This window comes from Arctopsyche grandis, chromosome 4 (assembly GCF_051622035.1).
Source record: "Arctopsyche grandis isolate Sample6627 chromosome 4, ASM5162203v2, whole genome shotgun sequence".
NCBI lineage: Eukaryota > Metazoa > Arthropoda > Insecta > Trichoptera > Hydropsychidae > Arctopsyche > Arctopsyche grandis.
The window spans coordinates 27,903,980-27,926,472 of record NC_135358.1 but is presented as its reverse complement, the minus strand read 5'-3'; the positions used below and the strand labels follow the sequence as shown (position 1 = coordinate 27,926,472).

Genomic DNA, 22,493 nt, shown 5'->3' with positions numbered 1-22,493 from the left:
ATTCTTGCGTGTATAATATGTATATTATCAAATTTTTCGACATTCAAAATGGTTGAAGTTGGAAGAACTTTGTTACACGTCGCATACATTTCACGGCAATTAAACTGAACTATTCGCAATAATTGGTTCAAATCCAAAGTTAAGACGTTTTCGTCGACCGACGGTCACGCTGATCCCTCGTTAAACAACGAATATCGCCGAAGATCTTCCACCCCTGATCGCAGAAAGCCACCCCCGGATTACGTTAAGCCCCATTCTAATTAACTATTATCAAGTAAGTCGCCCTCGTCTGACTCAATGCGACATAAACTTACTCCGTACACAGAACCATTTGATCCACAGAGATATGTTCCTCCACAATGACCAGTACGGACTAAATTTCCAGTTTTTTTTTTAATTTTTTAAATCGACATCTTGAAATGGGTTTATTTTATACGCCCCAAGCTCAGAGGCCGTTTCGATTTTTTGCGTCTTATCTAGGGGAGAAATTTAGAGCGTTTTGTATGGGGGTGAATCATAATGTCGCTTCGCCATTGTGTGCCATAATTTGTTTGCACGAGTTGTAACGATCAATAAAACACTGTTGTTTCTCGTGCGATACGATTTCGAAAGGTCGTAAGAAAATATTAAAATTGCATTGAAGGGAGTCCGATGGAAAATTTCACATCCCTCTCTGCCCACTTCATAAAATCAACATCTTGGAAAATAGCCTGCTAGTGCGGTACGAAGAGATAAGAACACGGGGACAAAGTGCTAGGGCAAAGGGCTCCTTGAAAGGCCAGTCTTGAGGGCCAAAGTGTATTCATATACATACATATATATATAAAGGAATCGGTAGAAGCCTCCCCATCCCCGTGACCCTCCTTTGGCCCTTCCACCCAGACCCATTTCATATTCATTCCCTATTAGCGCGTCCTCAAGACCGCTCCATGAATCTTAACTATGTACATAGGTATGATATTATATTATACTGATGCTGTCTGCATAGACTGCACTGAGATGCATTAAACTTTTGAATTATTAATTTAAAAATGTATTGTCAATGTATTTTTAAAAAATATTTAATATTTGTATGCTTATTTAATAAACTAAATAAGCATATAATATCAATTGGGATTAATCTTAAAAGCAACATAAGTATATACATATGTACATCATCATCATCTACCACCGCTCACCATCTACTGCTGGATGAAGGCCTCTCCAATACGCTTCCACTCGTCTCTGTTTTGCGCAACTCTCATCCATCTCATCCCACACATTTTCCTAATTTCGTGTGCCCATCTTCTCTGCGGTCTTCCTTTTACCCTTTTGCATTCTCTCGGGTACCATTCTAGTACTTATTTTGTCCACCTTTCGTCCATTCTTCTAGCCACGTGGCCCACCCATTGTCATATAAATCTCTTCTCTCTATCTATTATATCCATTACAATTGTCATACTTCTCACCCATATATTCCGTCTCCTGTCTTTCCTCGTTATGCCAAGCATACAGCGTTCCATACTTCTTTGAGTGCATTGGACTTTGTGTAACATCTTAGCGTTCAGTTTCTAAGTTTCGCATCCATGCGTCATCACTATAATATTATAAATATCAAAAACTGGGTAACATTATATAAATGATGGATACTTTTTTATTATCGTCTATTTATTCTTTCATTTCCTATCAGAATATTTTCTCCTATCTGATTTAAGTACTTGACTATTTATCAATTATGGCTATCTAAGTAAAATATTTGATCATTATAATCGCACATTGGGAACACAAACAAAACCAGATTGCACCTTTTAAATGTTTTTCTTGATAATTCAGTGCACAAGCTGGAAAATTTGATTTATTCAATTGCTTTTTCTTAAAATTTTGCACGGAGCATTCATTACTGCGTCAATTTATTTAATCACCAATCATGTCAGAGATCATCGAATGACAAGAAATAAACATGTGAAATTTAACACGTGAATCTGGAGCACAATGGCGTCGCTTAAGCGAATCCCTTGCGTCGCAATTATGCACTTGAGAAAGCGCAACATGTAAAACAATCCGGCTTACGGAGAAAATCGTCCGAATCCAACCTCTACATCCCTTCCTTTCGCGACTCCCAACCCTCCTCCCCCTCAACCCCTTTCTTTAAGTTTGGCTCTGGCGTAGAAGGGCCACTATCTCGACGACCGATGGGAGGAATCTGCAATAAGCCCAGAGCGAGAGTACATCCCACCTCACACCCTCCTCCAACGGTTGTTCAAAGATATCTATACCTCAAAGTTATTATGACAGGGGTGTTGTTTGCCCGTTATAACTATCTGGCGGGCTCAAAAACCCGACAAGACAAGTTTCTCGGCGATACCGCACGAGGTTATACACATAATCCGAGACTTGCTCCTTGGACTTTGAAGGAACTTTACCTTGGCCCGGACAGGGGTGGTCAAGCCGAGCTCCTCAAATAACACTCCTTGGAAGAAAATTATTCATGAGGGTTTGCTCGACCGACCCATATTCAGCGTATTATAGATAATTATGCGAATATTATGACGGATCGATAAAATTTTCATAATAATGACTTCGACAAAGAAACACTAGAATATTCGAATTGTAGAGGCATAAATTACATATTGTTTCCCATAAAATTATTAGTGTATAATTAATTATCTATAGGAAAGAAAAGCATAAGTACAAGTAGATACAAGAATCAAAGATAATAATTCTTCAGTATCATTAACAAAATTATTGCTGTATTTGCAATCTATATATTATATTTTTATTTTAAACTCATTTTTTATACATACAAGTGAGCTAAAAATTCCAAACACATTCGATATACAGCAAATTATTGCGAGAAATGCATACGTCTTTACAAAGTAGAGTGGGTAGAATATTTATAATTAGTCACCGGAGCCTGAGGGGGCCGTGTATTGTTCAAAGGTTGTAAATGCATTGTTAAAGGTTTGCCGAACAATGGATAGCACTGTAACTATCCTACCTTTATTTATAATAGTCAACAAAACCGACATGCTTGAAATTCAAATTTATGAGAAAAGGGAATAGGCTGACAATTTGGTGGAACCGTTTCAACAATGAAATCAGATAAATTGGCAAACTCTGATAATAAACGATCGATCTGAAGTAAACACACACACATATGCATGGTCTGGCCAGCAGCGCTGGGACAGAGATTGAACCCACGACCCCCCAGTAGAAAGCATTAACCACTGAGCTATGTTGATTTATATATTATACATACATATATGTACATATTGTTGATAATTCAAATTAGAGTTCTTAATTGAGCCCCAAAATTAAATGTATCGACATAACGTGTCTATTTATTTTTTTTTTCACTATGTAAACTTTTCTATGGTTCATACTATACGTGACGTGATCATCGGAAAATGAAGAATTTCCCGAAAAAAAAACCCAGCTCTGTTTTCTTGGTAAATTTAAGAACTATACGACCTCAACCAAACTAAAGATACTATAGACTAATATATTCAGTAACCCAAAACAAAACGATTTTCACGAGCTGCCTCTCCTTACGGGACACCACTAGAAAAATCTTGTTTTTCCAGTCAAAATTTGAATCCAAAACACATTTCTATTATATATTAAATCAATTATTAGACGTATTTTAATCCTATATATAATTCTTATAATTGATAGCGTTTTATAAATGATGTAATACGGTATATTAGACATATTAAACGATACCATTATTATGTTTTTAACTATTATTATGTATGTACATATTATATTTTGAAATCAGTATACTGTTGAAATTGACATAATTCAAACTTTTTTTTTTATTTATGTAAATCACTGAATAATAGACTGTTTCATCAGAAAAGTTACAATAGTCGGTGATATGTACATATGAACACACGTACGTAGAATACAGTGGAATAGATCTCGGAGGAGGGGAAATCCTTTTGAACAATTTCGCAATAGTGATTATTTATTTAATTTCATACCGAACCGGACGAGTTTACGACGCCTGATTTATTAACTTGACGTTCGTAATACAAATCCCTCGTTCTCCTTCAAGTTTCGCACAGTTATCTCCCTTGTAGTGTAGGTATTGTCCGTACGTACATCCACAATAGCAAAACATCTCAGGTACAATCGACAATACCTTCGGATAGTCGACAACAATGGACCCACGTTATTTAACACGACCACCCCCTTAAGATACTCCATAATCATATTCATAGCCAAAATATACGAGACCTGGCCAATTTTCGATATTGACGCGTGGCAAATTTTGATTTCGTCACCGCTCAATTTAACGCTCGCCGTCGTAATAAAAGTTTGACAATCTTCGCTTCACTGTTAATGGAGTCAAAGTGGAGCCATTTCCCTTTCAATCACAGACTCCAAAAATTCCCCAGCTTCTACGTACATACATACATGTGTATCTGCGTATATACACGCCCATTGGTTTAGATTAGAAATGTAATTAGAGATCGAAATTAATTTCATAGACGAGACCGTCTCCGAACTCGCACACCCCCATTTAATAATATACCGGGAAATTTCATGGAAACTCCTCGGTTTCAAACGTGAACTTCAGAATACTTAAAATGTAATTGCGTTTGATTTATTTTTGATATATCTTTTGATAAACTATCAAAAGTAGCGAATATTTTTTTTATAACACACATGAACATAATTTGAAAAGTGTAGATGTAAAATTTAATACGTATGTTCATTTTGAATTGAATTGAACTATTGATCATACTATTTTTTATGGATTAATATGTTCATAAATGATAATTAAGATTAACTCAATGAAATATTTTTAAGCAAATTATTAATTAATTTTGTACACTACTCGGCAATTACCTGTAAACATATTTGAATGATTCGTTTGCTTTTTTAGGTTTAAAAATTATCATAAAAGCCAGCAGTACTATTTAATTGAACAGAATTTACTTTTGATATAACTACCCAGACAATTACAAAATCATCAAATTTACGCGTCGAAATAATTTATTCGTCTCCGTCTAGAACAGTATTACAGATAACTATTTATCAAATGTTTTTATCAATCTAACAACAACCAAAAATAAATAAGATCCCTATCTTAATATTTTAATTTATTTAAATACATGGGGAAGGTGGCAAAGTCGATAGACCCACGGGGTTTAACTTATATAAATGACAAAATAAAAACAAAAACATTCATAATAATAAGAGAGAATAAAGTATACATGACAAAAAAGAAATAAGATAAAATACTAAAAGAAGAAAAATAAAAATAAAATATCTGGAACGGTAAAGTTATAACTAAAACAAAACAAAAGGATAGAAAATATATTGTAGAACTAAATTTTATTTGATTTTCATTTCAAACAGGAACAGGACAAGTATTTTCCAATGTCGGGTTAAACTAGCAATTATGCCAGTGACGGGTTTAAAATAATACAAATTTTCTTTTTAAATAAGAAAACAACTTAAACTTAAACTAACGTCCCTACAACAAAATGACACAAAGCATTGTTTTTATTATATTTTTGAATTTCACATTACGTTACGTAAAGGCGAGACAATACCCAATTAATAGTTAAAACAATTAAAATAAAAAAAACGAATACAAGTAATATGGTTAAATCGAGAACACTGCCATGTACATAAGTATGTATTTATTTATTTTATACCAGACCTTACAGGTAAACCCCAATGCGCCTTCCTGGCCAATACAAACAATACAGCATTTTTATTATATTATACAAGTCACTGAATTACGAGACACCGAAAACTTGCAAATTAACGAGACATCTATAAATTGTACATACATTTTATTGCACATGAATCATACTCAAATAGTGGTGACATAGTAGGTAGGAAGGATTTTAGCCAAGTTTTTATCATGAACCGTTTCAACAATGAAATAAGAGAAAATTGGCATACTCTGATAGAAAACGATCGACCTGGAGTCACAAATATCCAGGTCTGACCAGCAGCACCGGTGCCTCTCGGTGTTAGGCAGAAGCTTAACGACCGAGCTATGCTGCTGGCTAGTATGTACAATTATATTACACATATGTTCATAGCTACGAGCTATGTATATGTAACTGCAACCCTCATACACACCTACCTTGGGGTGATTAAAAATTTTATGTGTCAGTCATTGTTTAGTATTTGTCAAAAGTCAACGTGTCAATAGTGAACCGTAAAAGCTCCTACTATGTGTTATTAAATCTTTTATATGATATTTGTATGTACTAAAAATTAATCTATATCTTTAAATAGCATACTATATTTTCTTATATATGTATGTTGGTACACATATGCGGAAATACGCCATCCCCTACAACCCATAGATCGTTAGCTTCGGCAGCTTACAAGTTAAAACTACGTACAGACATTGTTTTCTTCCAGTTGGTGGAAACTTTGCGTTACGTCGACCGAAGACGCTTGTACATAAACGTATCGGGACACAAAGTTTTTAAGCCAGGGCCGGACCGTAGCTTAGGGGCGTAAGCTTCGACAAAACTTCGCCACCCCGTCTCCACCCGCCATTCTCCTCTACGGCCGCCCATGAAACATTCATAGTTACACCTAAATGAGCAATAACTCAAAACATTCGCCAAGTATAACTTTGGCCCGCGGCAACTTGCCCAGTTCGGTCCCCGTCAATAAATCCAAACCCGGCCCCTGGAGGTGGCAAAAATGCGACCGAAGCTTCTCAAACACACCGTTTGTAAAAAAAGTTCGACTGGACCTTAACCATAATGTCTACATCTATGTATATCATCATCTACAGCCATTCACCATCCACTGCTGGATGAAGGCCTCTCCAACGCACTTCCACTCGTCTGAGTTTTGCGCAACTATCTTCCATTTCATATATATCTACATTGTTACCTATTTACATTTTATCTACATTTTCCTAATTAATTCTACCCATCTTCCCTGCGGTCTTCCTTCTACCCTTTTGCATTCTCTCTTGTACTTCTTTTGCCCACCTTTTGTCCATTCTATTAACTACGTGGCCCGCCCATTGCCATTTCAATCTCTTTACTCTATCCACTACGTACATGTGTCCACTACCCTTGTCATTACGTATTCCGCTTCCTATCTTTCATCGTTATGCCAAGCATACATCGTTCCATACTTTACATCTATACATATATGTATATAAAAATCAATGTTTATTTTTTATTTTTCCACACTGCAAATTAGTTTTCAATTTAAGTACACCAAATTTAGTACATTATTCATGGTACCTACATATATATGTACCTCGCTTATCAATGACAGGAGTGCTGGACTTTGCCCAACCGAGTATTATGTATCTCACTTATCAATGTAGTTGACTAACCAGTAGGGGTAAGACACACCATTGATTTGTGACACGCCTAATTTAACAAGTAACACCATTGATGTGTGGCACACCTAATTTACTAAGTAGAACCATTGATTAGTGGCACACCAATTTACTGACTAACCGAAATTGTACAACACGTGTCTTCAACACTTCATTGTTTTAAAAAAGAGTCATTACTGTTAGAATTAGTCAGTCATTACCATCGACTCCGTATAGTCAGTCATCGCCATCGACTCCGCAAGTGACAGTCAGTTATTAATATCGACCCCGCAAGCGACGGTCAACACATCAGCAGCAGAACAAAGTTAAAGTTAAAGTGAAATAGTTCTACGTATCTTATTTAAATTCTCCGTTCCATAATTAAATCATTCGTTTTTCAACCTAACAATAAGATAAATGTAACGTAAAAATAATAATAATAAAGAAATCTTGGTTGGTTAACCAAGTAGTTTCAAAAATTTATTAATCTTTTATTGGAACGTGACAGTAAATATGCTTTAATTTGGGCAGGAGGTGATTATTTGTCTCAAAATGCCCTCAAGTTTATTCGTCTACGTAAGTTTATTCGAAATATTATAATTCAAAAAGGACGCAAATAAATTGCGTAAATTCAATGCACGTAGTTTTACCTACGAATCATTTTTTTATTAGATTATAACAACCAACTGGAAAAACATTGCATGTACCTGACGTCAATAAAATGAAATTTTATGGAATTTCTCGTGAATTTAATACTAAACATCAAAAAATCACAATTAGTATTTTATTCTTAACGTAAAACATATAACTTAATCACCCTTTTGGAAACATTTTCAAATTGTTAACAAAAAACACGACTCCATCATTTTTCCACAATCCTACTCTGATTTTAATACCATTGGAAATACTTTCAAATATCTCTTGTACTAATAAAGATTTCTGCATATATTGTAATATAATGTAAATCATTAAACTTTTTTCAATAAATATTTTGTATTTTTTTATTTATAAATACACACATTATACTAACTTATAAAATGTACACGTTTGGCCTAAAAAATATATCAAACATCAGACCTATCCTTAATTTGACCTAAACAAAGACAAAGAGAAAAACACTGGTTCTCAAATCTGTATATGCATGTATGTACATACATACATATGTACATTGGGTATTGATGAGCCACTCTTAGTTCGTAATTCAATATTCGTATAGATATGTACGTTATTATAGATTTAAACGGAGTGTGTATCGTTCGTATTGTAACGACTCTGACTCCAGCCAAAAATCCACGACTCCCCGCTTTCAAAACTAAAATTTGAAAAAACTTGTGTAAATGTACATATATAAGAATGTATGTATTTACAATCTACATATCAAATAGGTTATATTTCAATCAAAAAAAAATGCTATCCATCATCCTTTCAAATTTTAAATCAAATGTCGCCAATACACGATATGTGTGTATGTATCTAATAAATAATTTCGAAAGAGACTTTGTATGTACATAGATGTTTGTTTTTTAGGTTCATAAAATCCGTGATGTTCAATTTAATAAAAAAAAAACACATGAATATTCAAATAAATTTAAATAAAATAAAACTATTCAAATAAATGTATTGAAATGTTTACTATTAGATTAATCATGTTTAAGCTAGAGATATGTTATAATAATAGAAGTGGCTTTAGGCATTATATTGTTGTCAAGTGACGATTGTCCACAGACATTCCTAAATAATTTTAGCATCAGTCGTATTTGATGCTTGGTCGTCGACGTATGTCCGATAAAAGCTTCTCTGGGCAAGGACAATGGGAAAGTGCATCGTTAAAAATTGCAAAATGCATTAAAAAACACACAATAAACAACATGTGATACATTTATTTGATCCAAATAAATTGATCATTTAAGTAACAAATTATTCAATTAAAATCGAAGTTTGACAGTTTACAAAAGTGTCATGGCGATTGCCTGCATTCTACATAACATTTCAGGGGTGGCACCAGAGAAATGTAAAAAATATTTTTAAATAAATGTAAAAACATTTCTCTTGGTGGCGCCGAATACCTACTCAATTATATTAATGACCAATTATTCAAGTTTAATTAATATAAACATCGTTCATTTTATATTATACATATTTTTGTTGAAACTATACGTTACACGTTAATTTGAGTTCCCAAGGACAGACAAATAAAAAAGTGGATAAAAATAATCCGCCTGATAAACGGATTGGCCAACTGAGAAAATAAACGGATTGGCCAACAACGCCCGACACCACCATATACTCAAATTGTAAATAAATCTATATCAAAATAAAACTTTAATTTATTTAGTGAAAATGTGATGACCCTGATTGTATTCCATGTGTTTTAGCGCAGTTATGAAGACATACCGCGTAATATTGAAACAATGTATTTATTAGTAAAGGCGTTTCCATTATTATAACATTTCTCTGGTTTAAGCGGTTTATATTACAAATACCGAGCGAAGCCGGGTAAAACCACTAGTTTACCATATATGTAACTAGTCACTAATTAGTAGTGGCCTTGGTGCATGCCCTTGTGCACTTAATGAAAAATGATTTTTTATCACTTGATAAATAATGAAGTGAAAACATCACTCACCCTGAGCTAATCATCAAACTAGATTGCTTACAGCTGCTTTTTCTTAATGCATTTCTGAAGTTATGTAAACCCAAACTCGAACAACAAACTATCCAATATGGTGGCGTAAAGAAAATTACAAAAACAAAAGAATAAATAAGATATAATAAAACAAACGCAACAATGTGCATTATCTGTCAGTTGAAAAAAATATCTAAATATTCAAAACAACATTCTTCATTGTTGCATATTGCATTACGTATGTACATATGTATATATCAACATATGTCATATTACATTTTTAATCTATATATATATATATATATATATATATATATATATATATATATATATATATATATATATATATATATATATATATATAAAAATGAATGTCTGTGTGTGTGTGTGTGTGTCCTGAGCCACTGAAGCGATTACGATGGAACTTTAAGGATTTGTTGTATGCATGTCCGGGAAGATTACTGTGAAAAAAAAACGGGGAAAACGGGAATAAGTGTCATTCGCTATAATTTCAAATGTTTTCGCGTCGCGACCAGGGTGTTCGCTGCCTGCGTTGTTCAGAAAAATGGGAACGGGAACGGGAACGAGAACGGGAAAGAGAACGGGAACGAGACCGGGAACGGGAATTGCATGCGTTATTGTGGCATTGCAACGCATGCAGGGTTCAGCTAGTTTACTAATATTTTTCATTTAATAAATAATTCACATATGACATTCTATGATAGGTTGATAAAAATGAGGGTAGGTAGACCCTGTTGAGAGACACGTACCATCATCTCTGTGAGACGCGCTTATTACATTAGCAGTCGCAAGAACTTGGCCTTGCCTCCTTTCATCGAGGGTTGCTCCTTGCGAAACCACCCTCGTTCTGTGAGAGGTCCTTGGTTGCCACCCTTAGGTTCTCACCCCTCGATAGATACGAGGAGATCCACCCCGTCTCCCCTCGTCTTCGCCATCATATTTCTCCGGCCGTCCAGCCCGCTGGAACCATCGAGCTATTGCCAAAATTTTCGTCTCTTTGATCTGGCCGACAGAACCTAAAGTGAATCAATTAATATTATACACATACATACATATAATTAATAATCCAATTTCGCTTAAGGCGGAAGAAGATGATGGACATTCCGAAATTATTAAGGGAAAATTACTTAAACACGATATGAGAATTTCTTTGAGGTGTGTTTCCTCGATTTTTTATATACGTACGATTGTAACGAACTTTCGAACGCACGAGTAAACACACAATTCTCGAAAAAAATAATATCTTAGGCCACGGAAGATATCCGCTCCGCCATGAATTATCCAATTATCATAAAAAGACACTTAAATCTATGAAACTGTATCCAAAATGGCTGGGGAGCGAACACAGTTCGGAAAATATATAGTCGTACGTTTTGGCCCAACCCCACTACGCATTCGCATTATTTGTCAACTCCCATTTAATGTATTATAAAGATAAATTTGTTTTATAAGTGTATTATAATACTGATGTGAATTATATTTTGATAAATTTGATTCTATCAAAATATGCCCCCCCATCTGAAAATAGTGCTTGAAAAGAGATTCGGTTCATGCTCGTAATATACAAATATTTACATTTATTTTCTATCGGTCTTATTATACAAAACATTAATCAATCAATTAAAATTGTGATTATAAAATATATGTGACCAAGACACCACACACGACCATTTTCTTATACTTAACATACATACATAAAAGCATTATTTGAAGGAGTTCAATACAATGTTGTACAAGTAATGATGTGAAAAATAAGCTTCAAGACGAATTTATGGTGTTTTCCTAGCCATTCTTCAACGTTAATAACCCTTTGAGTGCTGACATCTTTTCTATTGAAAGCCCGCCACGCTGAAAATTTCGCCAACATTTCTAACTAGAATTATTTAGAAATCTAATAGAAAGCAAGTATAAAAATTGTAGCTAATCCAAACAAACCCTAGATCACTAGATCACTTTGTAAAGGTGTGTTTAAACTATCTATATAAAATAAACAAAAGAAGTATATTTATTAATGAATGTATTTTTCCAAAACCAGTTACATCTTAATTGTTGTTAAAATGTAATGCTCATAATCTAAATGCCAAGCCACAATCTAAAATACTCAGCATTTAGGAAATTCCATCTAAAATACTCAGCATTTAGCATTTAGGAATTTCCATGACACGGATTACACTACCCATGTGCAATGTATTTTTTTTTTTCAATGCTACCTGGAAAGGCTTAGCGGGTAGTATTCTTATTTACTTTGTACACGCTCAAAATACAACGCCTATCGGCGTTTTTCTGGCCCATGGACTTGTTGGCAAAACACCGATCGGCATTGGTCAGCATTCAAAGGGTTAAGCAGTCGAGCAAACTTTTTTTACAGTGACAAATAGGCGAACAATTTAAAAGACATTTTTTTACTTTTCAATAAGAATATAAAAACTTCAGTACGGTGAAATTCGTACTGCTAACAAAAAAATTTAAACGACTCAAATTTGACGGATATAATATATCTATATAAGAAGTATAAGCCTCAGTCCGAGTGTTCACTCCAGTTTGTTCATGAACATACTAGTTTGTTCATACACGAACGATTGGCTTTAGTTTAAGTGCTAACAGTAAAAAGCAACGTTCAAATAGAATCACCAGTTGTCGCATGAAACTTTTAACTGTCAAAACCTTTAAGATATCAAAGCGTCACGCATTTAAAATGGAAATCCTATGGAAACCACATTACAACATTGCTATAATTTCCGTTTCCGCTAATTTTTAATATATTGCCACTACTTAACTTATGTCTTATAGTTTATGCATGACCAAAATAGTTCGTTTGTCAATTTGTTCTTTTATGTAAACTATAACCGGCCAGATTGATTCGTGTATGAACAGACTAGTATGTTCATGAACGAACGAAATGTACACTTGGACTGTAACATATATGTATATATGTATATACATATATAGCACAGATTTGGCAATTTTCATTTTACAATTTTAGTAAGAACCATAATGTAATTTTTCAATATTTACATAAATACACAAATATATTACAATTTGACTGTAAATTCACGATAGTTTAATATTATTATGTATAATTTAGAGTTTAGACGATGTGCCATTGACAATTTCATACCCGACGTAAGATACGACCGAACCCAATTTCGCTTCGCGAACTTGCGGAGGAAATGCAACGCGGTCCAGAAAGTGCAGTTGCATAAGTTTTGCCAAGCGAATCGCCAAGTTTGCATCGAGAAAGTTTAATAGGCAAATCGACTCTGCGATACATTAACTACATACATATATACCTATGAAAAGCATCATACTATTTTATATTGGTAAAAAAAAATGGTTACAATCATAAGTCAGTTGTTTATTTAAGACGTCAAGTAACACGCAAGACATTTATTTAGACTTTATTTATAATTTAAACGACCTCCTTGGGAATTCTTCTTCATCTTCATCGCGTCTTCGTACTGAATTTTCAAAGGAAAATGGTCCTCGCCGCATTACGGTGATTAATTATTGAGGTGAACGTTTGAGATGTAAACAGTTTGAGGTTTGGGGGGTTGCTAGCAAAAGACGTTCAAGGGTTGCGTTATATTATGACTACCTAGCCATTCTAGAACATATACATACATACATTCGTAACCGATTGATATCTCGACTATTTTGATCCTGAATATTATAATCGAATCGAAAAGAGGGTCCATCAGTTACATACTCTGGACGAGAAAGGTGCAGGTTACAACCCTTAAAAGTGTGCTCAGTCTCAAGTAAAAATCGATGAGCGATACAAGACGGCTTATTGTAGCGTGATTGAAATAGTTCATGAGTGAAATTATGCAATAATTCCAGCAACCCCGATAAATATTCAGACGGAAATCTGCGAAGATGTATCAGGAAATGTTTGGGGTGTGGGAGTTATTCATCATCCCCTAGCCGACGACGCCATACTAGGTGCATCTAGGCGAATTTTTTTTTCAACTGTGCTATACATAACCCTCCCCCTTCGTCTTAATTTACATAGAAATGTCTCAAGTTTGCAATGGCGGAGGTGGGGGAGGGCCGAGGCGGATATAAGTAATTGTATTTGTATTCATGAAGGGGAGGACGCCATCTCTCCCCTTCGATAACTGCAACTTGTCCAGATTTCCAAATGCGAAATGCAGTCGAGTGAAATAAAAAATTGAAAATGGCTTCAAATATGTACATATACATACATACATATGTAGGAATACGAGTGGGTAAATACATATGTATAGGTATACTTTTTTACATTATATAACGTATTAAACACATATTCGATATCAAACGTTGGAATATAAAAAGATTTGATTTATTTTTTCAAAGTCCACGCTTCCACTCAGAAAAGAACTGATAACACATTCGACCGACCCATAACACTTCTTAAAATAAATTGATAACTCTACAGTTCATAATAAAAAATGGAAAATATTGATAAGCGAATTGCTAATTTGAACTTAACATTGTCAAATTCTTACACCAGCTGAAAAAATAAATAAACGCAAATAAAACTTGAATGAATTGTTCCATTTCCAACTTTGTATATATTATACATATGTACATACATACCATGTACGCTATATAATAAATGTCTCGGATGAAATAATCATACAGGATATCGGGTAAAAGGAATTGATTATTAAAAACAAACATGATTTGTTTTAACTAAAAAGTAAGAATTATTCGAATGATGTTTTTGTTTTTATTGATCAAGTATGCATTCGGCGACTGATTCAATCACTATTTACATAGTTCTCTATAAGCAGCATATAATATCAATACTCCAATGAGGAAAGAAAAATATAACCAGAAAAATTATGTAGGTATTTATTTCATTTTACAAACACGCATGGCATGCGACAGAAAAAAATACATCAGCCGCATACTTCACATGCACACACAATAAAGAATTATATTGCAACCAGTGTATCGGTAATGATACTGACTCGGATTAGTTAACCTTAGGAAATAAAGGCTTGCACGAATCCTTAAAATCTGGAATAATATCACCCAAGCATTAATACTTGATTTGCCGTCGGGACAAATCCATTATGAAACATGAAAAAATGAAATGAGTTTTAATGACATTGTAGAAGAAAAATGTTAAAATGATTTTGGTTATCGCCCATTTGACTTTTAAAATTTATATATAAATATAATACTTATATGATTACATTTAGCCATTGCTCGCAAATTTAACAGGTATTATTCCATATCACAAAAGTGTATACGAAAATGAAAGTAATTTTATAAATAAATAATTAACAATGATATAAATATTGATTTAAATATTTACAAGTAATTTTCGTACAATAGCCTTACAAACGCCGTCGAAACTTTCGATTGGCTGACATAGAGTTTTCTAAAATTTATACCTTCACAATAAAAATTAATTAAAACAACAAAGTGCAGAATTATTCAATTTTTGTATAGAGAGTGATTTTCTTTTTTTAAGTCACCAAATCATCAGCCATTACTACGATGACGAGAATAATCTCAAGAAAAATCTAGCAAGTGTATTGCAGACATTAATTCAACGAGATCGACTACAAGCCAGCGAGAATGACACGCGGGTCTTCAACAGCATCCTTGATCTTCCTCAAGAACAACACAGCCTCACGTCCATCAATAAGTCGATGGTCGTAAGTTAAGGCAATGTACATCATCGGACGAATAACGACCTGTAATAAAACATAAACATGAAAAATTAATTAAACAAGACAGAACAAAAATTATATATCACATTAAAAGTTTACATACCTGTCCATTTTTAGCAACGGGCCTTTCAAAAGTACCGTGCATGCCCAATATGGCCGACTGTGGGGGATTAATGATAGGGGTTCCCATGAGGGATCCAAATACTCCACCGTTACTGATTGTGAAAGTACCACCGTCCATATCTTCTATCGCCAGCTGACCTGTTACAAGATAAATATGTAAATCCCGATAACATCTGTAGATAAAAAATAAAATATATACTAAACATTTCAAAAACAACCAACCATTTTTAGCTTTTTCGCCAAGGGCCGCAATGCCTAATTCAATATCGGCAAAGTTCATATCTTGAACGTTGCGTAGAACAGGCACTACAAGACCTTTTGGAGTCGCTACAGCCACTGATATATCAACAAAGTCCCTAAAATATTTTGTTATATATTAGAAATTCAAAATGTATTAAAAAATACAGAAATTGATTGATCACAAATGGTCATACCTGTAAACAACATCAATACCGTCAATTACAGCGTTAACAACGGGCTGATCTTGTAGGGCGTAAGCGGCAGCCTTAACAAACGGTGACATAAAACCTAATTTTAATCCATACTTCTTTTGGAAAGCTGGTAAATGCGCCTTTCGGAAATTGATAATTTCGCTAAAATAATTCAATAATTCATTAAAAATGTTGTGCACAATGTTATAGTAATATTGCAACATGAAAAATACAAGATTATTATAAATTAAGTTTCTTAAAGTATTGACTTTAGAAATTCTAATATGATGAGTGTTATTGACATATAAAAAATAATTATTACCTCATATCTATTTCGTTAAAAGTAGTGAGCATCGCATTAACACTCTGGGCTTCCTTCAACCTCTGCGCAATGCGTTGCCTCATTCGATTCATTTTAACTCTTTGTTCTGTTCTGGTTCCAGTAATTTCCTTACTATAATCAGCTGGTGGAATCTAAAATTAATACAACAAATAAAATAACAGTTCTAACAAACGAAATTAAAATAAATAAACGATAACGAACCTTCACTGTTGAAGATTCGATAGCCTGGGCATGTCGTATGGCAGCGACGGGTATTGAAGCGACAGGTGATGCAGGCCTCGGTCCCGGTGGTGGTGGCGGCGGGGGTGGTGGTGCTGCTGCTGCTGCAGGTGTCGGTGCTGGTGTTGGAGCTGCAGCGGATGCAGCTGCTGGAGGTGGTGCTGCTGCTTCTTCTTTAGCAGCAGGCTTTGCTCCGACAGGACCTAATTTGAGACGGAATATTTTCTGTCCAGCCTTTACAGTATCTCCGTTTTGTACATAAAACTCTTCAATTACTCCTGATGCAGGAGCCATAACAGGCATTGCCGTTTTGTCAGTTTCAATTTCACAAACGACTTCATCTTCCTGAACGCTATCACCCGGTTTTTTTTCAATCCTATAATAAAAGTACGTTATAAATGAACCGTCGGAATTATGTTGAATAAAAAAAAACAACAATGAAAAGTTTATATCTCACTTTACGTCTCCTTCTGAAACTGAATCTGGAAATGTCGGTGCAACGACATCTCTCACATCCAACAACCTACTTGTTAAATGAATATTTCTTCTGCAGTTTTTAATACTATAAAATCTGTAAAAGTGAATTTAATTAATTATACATACATAGAATAATTATTATAAAATCAAAACATCAATAAAAAAAATCTGGGTGAAGTTCAAAAAAGAGCACTTTAAACATAAACCGAAATAAAATATTATCTAATGAAAGATAACAGACTGTTCTTCAAAAAGTTCAAGTTTATCGCATTTTTTTCCGAATAGAAACACGAATACACCTATGCAACAGGATGATGATAAATATGTATAAAAATGTTGAACTGAATGAGTGTCATGGTCAAACCTCTCTGTAACAATTGACCCCGATACCGAACTATCACTAATTTAAATAAGGTCACATAGCAACTCTCTGTACGTACGATAATAATGTGCAATAGAACTTATATAAAAATCTTTTTCAGTTTATAATACTTATAAGTTACTTATAATTTAAAAAAAAAAAGGAAATTACCACTAATCGTCAAAACAAATCAAACGAAAAATTGAGGCGCTAATTAACGTAATTTACCGAGACGATTATATGTACATGTTGATGACAAATACTGACATTATCGAATTTGAGATAAATACTAATGTGAATGAGGATTAATGATTTATATTAAACCAGGAATACATTTGTATATTTAATTTTAGCAAAAAACACGTGGGTTAAAAATGACGTCATGTGACAGATCGGAGTGATTGAGAGGGGGTGTGGTTAATTTTTGAAGGTTAGGTCACCTGGCGCTGTCTGGTGGGGTGGCTTCGACCAGGGGAAGAATCCGCCCTAGGGGGGCTCCGGCGACTCTCACGGCTCCGGAAAGAGCCCTCTGAGCGGCCCATAGTGACTGCACCTGTGGATTGCAAGCCGGAGTGGTGAATGAGTGAGGTGGGGTGAGGTGTCGTAACTGGGATGAGTTACGTAAGTGGAGGGGGCAGATGCTCACCTGTCCGGACCTCAGCAGACGGGGGGCGCGCCCCAGCAGCAGCGACATGGTGGCTCTTCTGAGGGGGGCGAAGGATCGGAGGGGCGCTGCGCCCTCAACCGACAGACAGAACCACCGGCAACGCACGACACGCGCAACTGACTGTGGCCAAAACACGCACCCCGACGTCCATGGACGCCATGTCACGCGCTCGAATACATAACTTTATGTTTGTCGATAATTTTATTTTTTCCATGTGCAGCTTTCTAATAATCGTTTTTATGTTTTTCATTCCCAAAAATCTATTTCAATAGTATTTTGCTTTATAAAATTTAAATCATCAGATCGATTAAATGTATTTCAAAAATTCAATCAATTTAAGGGGACAAATGAATGAACTTGCAATTAAAACGCTATTAATATTGCATTATCGATTGAATGCTACTTAGAAATAAAATATATATTGAGATTTGCGCAAGATTTTTATTTAATTTGAATCCATAAGGATTTAGGTCAACACTTAGAACCCATTATATGGTTCGGTGATTATTAGTCAAATGTGAACCGATCACAGGACAACCGGTCGCTCTAGATCGGTCACACGTGATCACCCGTCACACTAAAACTGGTCACGAGAAAACTGGTTGACCGATTTTAGGGTGTGACCAGTTTTAGTGTGACCAATCTACAGCGACCGGTTGTCCTGTGACAAGTTCACATATGACTAGTAGTCCGTTTACCCATCATATAACTGAAGTTATAATTCAATTATTAAGGATAATAAAACACTATGAATATTTATCAGTACATATGTATTTAATACAAATTTTCATAAAACATAAAAGAATATGTTCATTAATTTTCTGTTAATTTTTTCATTTTTTTCCAAATATCGTCCGAGGTGAATTTCATTCTTTTGCGAGCTGACGATTCTGATTCTAAATCACAAGATCCAGCATTGCTTTGTGACTTTCTCGACTAAAAATATATTTGTAATTAATTACGTATTTTTAATAAAACATAACTTAATATATCAAAAAAAAAAAAAATACCCAAAAAAGAGCATATTCAGGTGAAATAGATTCGAGTTCCAAAATTTTGTCTTCAATCTTTTTCAAACGACTATAGACATCACTTGAGATCGGTCTGATGATATTTAAGTGATTTTCGACGTCCAATATCCTCTCTTCAATTCCCGATGTGCTCGGTAAATCGTGAGAACTTGACTTAACAATTTTGGTGGGCGAGTCAAAATCGACTTTGGTTTGTGGACCCCATATATTTTCAGTCCTTAAAACTAAAATTAAATTTTATTTCATTACATTTATTTGAGTGCCCTGTATTGTAATTTGACGCAATTTTATTTATTATTAAAATGTTGATTTTGTAATACCTTTTAAATGACCTTTCGAGTCTTTAGATTTCACCAGAACGGCATCTACTCTTGCACAGGTACTTGCTTTGTCTTCAGAGATACCATCGGCTGTACCTCTATTTATAATAAAATCTTGGATGTTACTCATATTTATTTGCTCCCTCTTTCTGTCGGTGTACTTTTGTATCCTGTTTTTCATTTCAGAACAGGAAGCATTTATCTGTACTGCGTGTGGTTGAAAATCATTACTTAACTTTTCAGCTTTTTTTTCATTCATTAATTCATTTACTGTAAATATATAATAAAGAAAAACATGAAGAACTATTTTATGTAACTTTATTAAAAGCAACTCATGATATTTTTCAATTGGTTAAAACAAATATATTTATAACATAATAACAAATATATAACATTCTTGTAAATATAAAAAATAGTTTTCTACATACTTTATACAAAAGATTTTTATAAAAAAAAATAATTCATATTGTATGTATAATATATTATAAGTGAAATTATTTTTTTTTATTGGACCAACTACACTCTACATTCTCCTTCCACTGACAACCATCTACATAAATTTCCTTTTTCCATATAGGCACATTACCTTTTAAGTTTTCGATACAATATTTGACTGCAGCCTGAGATTCAACTCTGTGTGGACTACTTATAGCAATCACAACACTGGCTTCTAAAACAGGAACAAGACCTAATCTAGAATGAATAAAAATACAACCAAATCAAAATACAATATGTAAAATACACTATTTTTACGTAATAAAACTAAATTATCTTATCAATACTTACATAAAAACTATTAACTTATACAATAATGTGAATGACCATTTAATTGTTTTTTTTTCAAGTGAGATAAAAAAAATCATTCACATAATGATCCTACTACAATTACTATACTACACGATTTACTCATTAGTGTTAAAAAACTACAACTCAATAACCTTCATACAATAGAAAAAAAAAACAACACACATACTTATGTACATGTGTACGTACATAATGCATGTATTTATAAATCACGTGAGTACATGTCATTACTCTGTAACCAGTTATTTAATTTTGTTGTAAGTTGAATTGAATTAGGAAATGAATAAATGAATGATGCAATATCTATTTTGAAATAAAACTGTGGAAAGTTACAAACCTATGATAAATTGCTATATTATGCACATCTTTCCATTTATTCCTAATAGTTTCGCACATACTTTTCATAACTTTCAAGGCCATAGATTCATAAGCTTCATATTCTAAACTCTTGACCTAAAAATAAAAACAATATATAATACAAAAAAAAAACAATTATTGTAGATACAATACAACTAAATTTAGATTAATATCGTAAAAAAATTTACATGTAAAATTTTCATTGTATTGTTAATATATTTTATTGTATGATAAGAATGGTGTAATGATTGCATACTTCTTTTCCATCGAAGTTATCTCGCGTCGTACCAACAAATATAGATACAGCTCCACATTTTTCTGACGATACCAACTTTAATATGTCGTCGACTGATAGAATATCATGAGTTAACTTTAAAAAATCCATTATCGGTATTATGCAAGTATGTTGATAGTACAGAGAAGTTAACCGCCACTCAAAGGAGGTATTACAGCAATTTCATCATTATTTTCAAAGTTGACTAATCCGTCTTCGTCTATATTGAAAAGTTCACCGTTTCTCGCCAGCACAATACTATTTTGGATGGATTCTAATCGAAAGCGTGATACAATTTCTTTGAAAATGTTTTTGTACGTATTACGTTTAAGGATATTAAGCGAGTGCTCTTTTGCACCAACAATATCTTTACTTTTGGCGAAAAATAAAACTCTAACAGTTATATGCGTAGATTCAATTGATAGCTGAAATGGAAGACGATAGACATTATTAAAAATCAAACTATATAAAATTAGGTTATGTACAAATCAATACTTCGAAAATTGTTGCTATATATTATGTAAACAATATATTTATTTTCGATATAAATTGATATAAATATAAATGAGTAACCAGATAATACTATCAACACAATAAAAATGAACTCACTTCAGACATCGCCCACAACCGACTCACACCATGTCAATCTGTCAACTAAAATCAAAGCAGTTAAATTAGAAGTATCACTACGACCATATACCAACCTTGACATGCATTACCAAAACGACAAACCCGAAAAGAGAAAACACGTAATTCATTGGCCACATGAAATAACTATACAAACCTATTAAATAATAAAATAAAACAGTCACTAGCCATGTTAAATTCGTTAAGCACTTGAATTTTAAAATTAAAAATGAGAAGCCGGTGACAGTACAGCGTAGATTTTGTTCCCCAGTAGTGCTCTTGTTTACTATGACATGGATACAATATAGAAGCAAAGAAATTGAGGTTAATATGATTTTCCTCGTAAATGTTGAGACTTGTTAATATTATAACGTGGAGATAATACGATCAAAGCTCGAGTTTTAAGTAACACTAAGAAGTACGTCTAATGTGCGGATATTTAAATCACCAGGTTTTTTTATCAAGAGCGTCGTTATTAAGTCGTATAAAATTTTTGTTCGAGCTCTTCCTTTATTGGCACGTATAGAGAGATGAGTGCCATGTGTTGAGGGCGCGTGGAATATGATAAGATAAGAATATGAATAAGTCTTTGTAGCGGCTTTACGACATGGTCGGGTTTCGGTCACCATCCTGCGAGCTGGGACCAACTCGGCCATGTTGCTCGCTGCTGAACTACTTCTTTCCCAACCGTCATATTAAATAGTCGTGTGTACAACACTCCGTCGTTTCATTCCCTTCAACCTCCATATCTTTTTTACAAGCTTTTTACGAGGCTCTTTTTAGTTTTTTTTTATTAGCATCACTAGGCTATTTGTTCTAGATTTTTAGTGGCGAACTCATGCTATT

The 22,493-nt window shown here is 33.9% G+C and overlaps 3 protein-coding genes across 3 annotated transcripts; all 3 read right to left on the bottom strand.

The window, feature by feature from the left end:
• Positions 1-14,619: 14,619 nt before the first annotated feature.
• On the bottom strand, positions 14,620-18,403 carry LOC143911080 (dihydrolipoyllysine-residue succinyltransferase component of 2-oxoglutarate dehydrogenase complex, mitochondrial). The gene is made up of 9 exons (XM_077429812.1): positions 18,214-18,403; positions 18,008-18,120; positions 17,187-17,300; positions 16,712-17,105; positions 16,490-16,641; positions 16,171-16,329; positions 15,959-16,092; positions 15,717-15,874; positions 14,620-15,637 (listed from the first exon to the last, which is right to left on the bottom strand). Exons 1-9 carry the CDS (start codon positions 18,259-18,261, stop codon positions 15,503-15,505), a joined length of 1,407 nt encoding a protein of 468 aa, XP_077285938.1. The 5' UTR covers positions 18,262-18,403; the 3' UTR covers positions 14,620-15,502.
• A 589-nt stretch (positions 18,404-18,992) lies between these two features.
• On the bottom strand, positions 18,993-21,445 carry Mocs2B (Molybdenum cofactor synthesis 2B). Its single transcript, XM_077430296.1, has 6 exons — positions 21,003-21,445; positions 20,727-20,842; positions 20,172-20,278; positions 19,586-19,855; positions 19,245-19,489; positions 18,993-19,170 (listed from the first exon to the last, which is right to left on the bottom strand). Exons 1-6 carry the CDS (start codon positions 21,129-21,131, stop codon positions 19,048-19,050), a joined length of 990 nt encoding a protein of 329 aa, XP_077286422.1. The 5' UTR covers positions 21,132-21,445; the 3' UTR covers positions 18,993-19,047.
• On the bottom strand, positions 21,170-21,686 carry Mocs2A (Molybdenum cofactor synthesis 2A). Its single transcript, XM_077430297.1, has 2 exons — positions 21,630-21,686; positions 21,170-21,445 (listed from the first exon to the last, which is right to left on the bottom strand). Exons 1-2 carry the CDS (start codon positions 21,636-21,638, stop codon positions 21,170-21,172), a joined length of 285 nt encoding a protein of 94 aa, XP_077286423.1. The 5' UTR covers positions 21,639-21,686.
• Between the last annotated feature and the right edge of the window lie 807 nt (positions 21,687-22,493).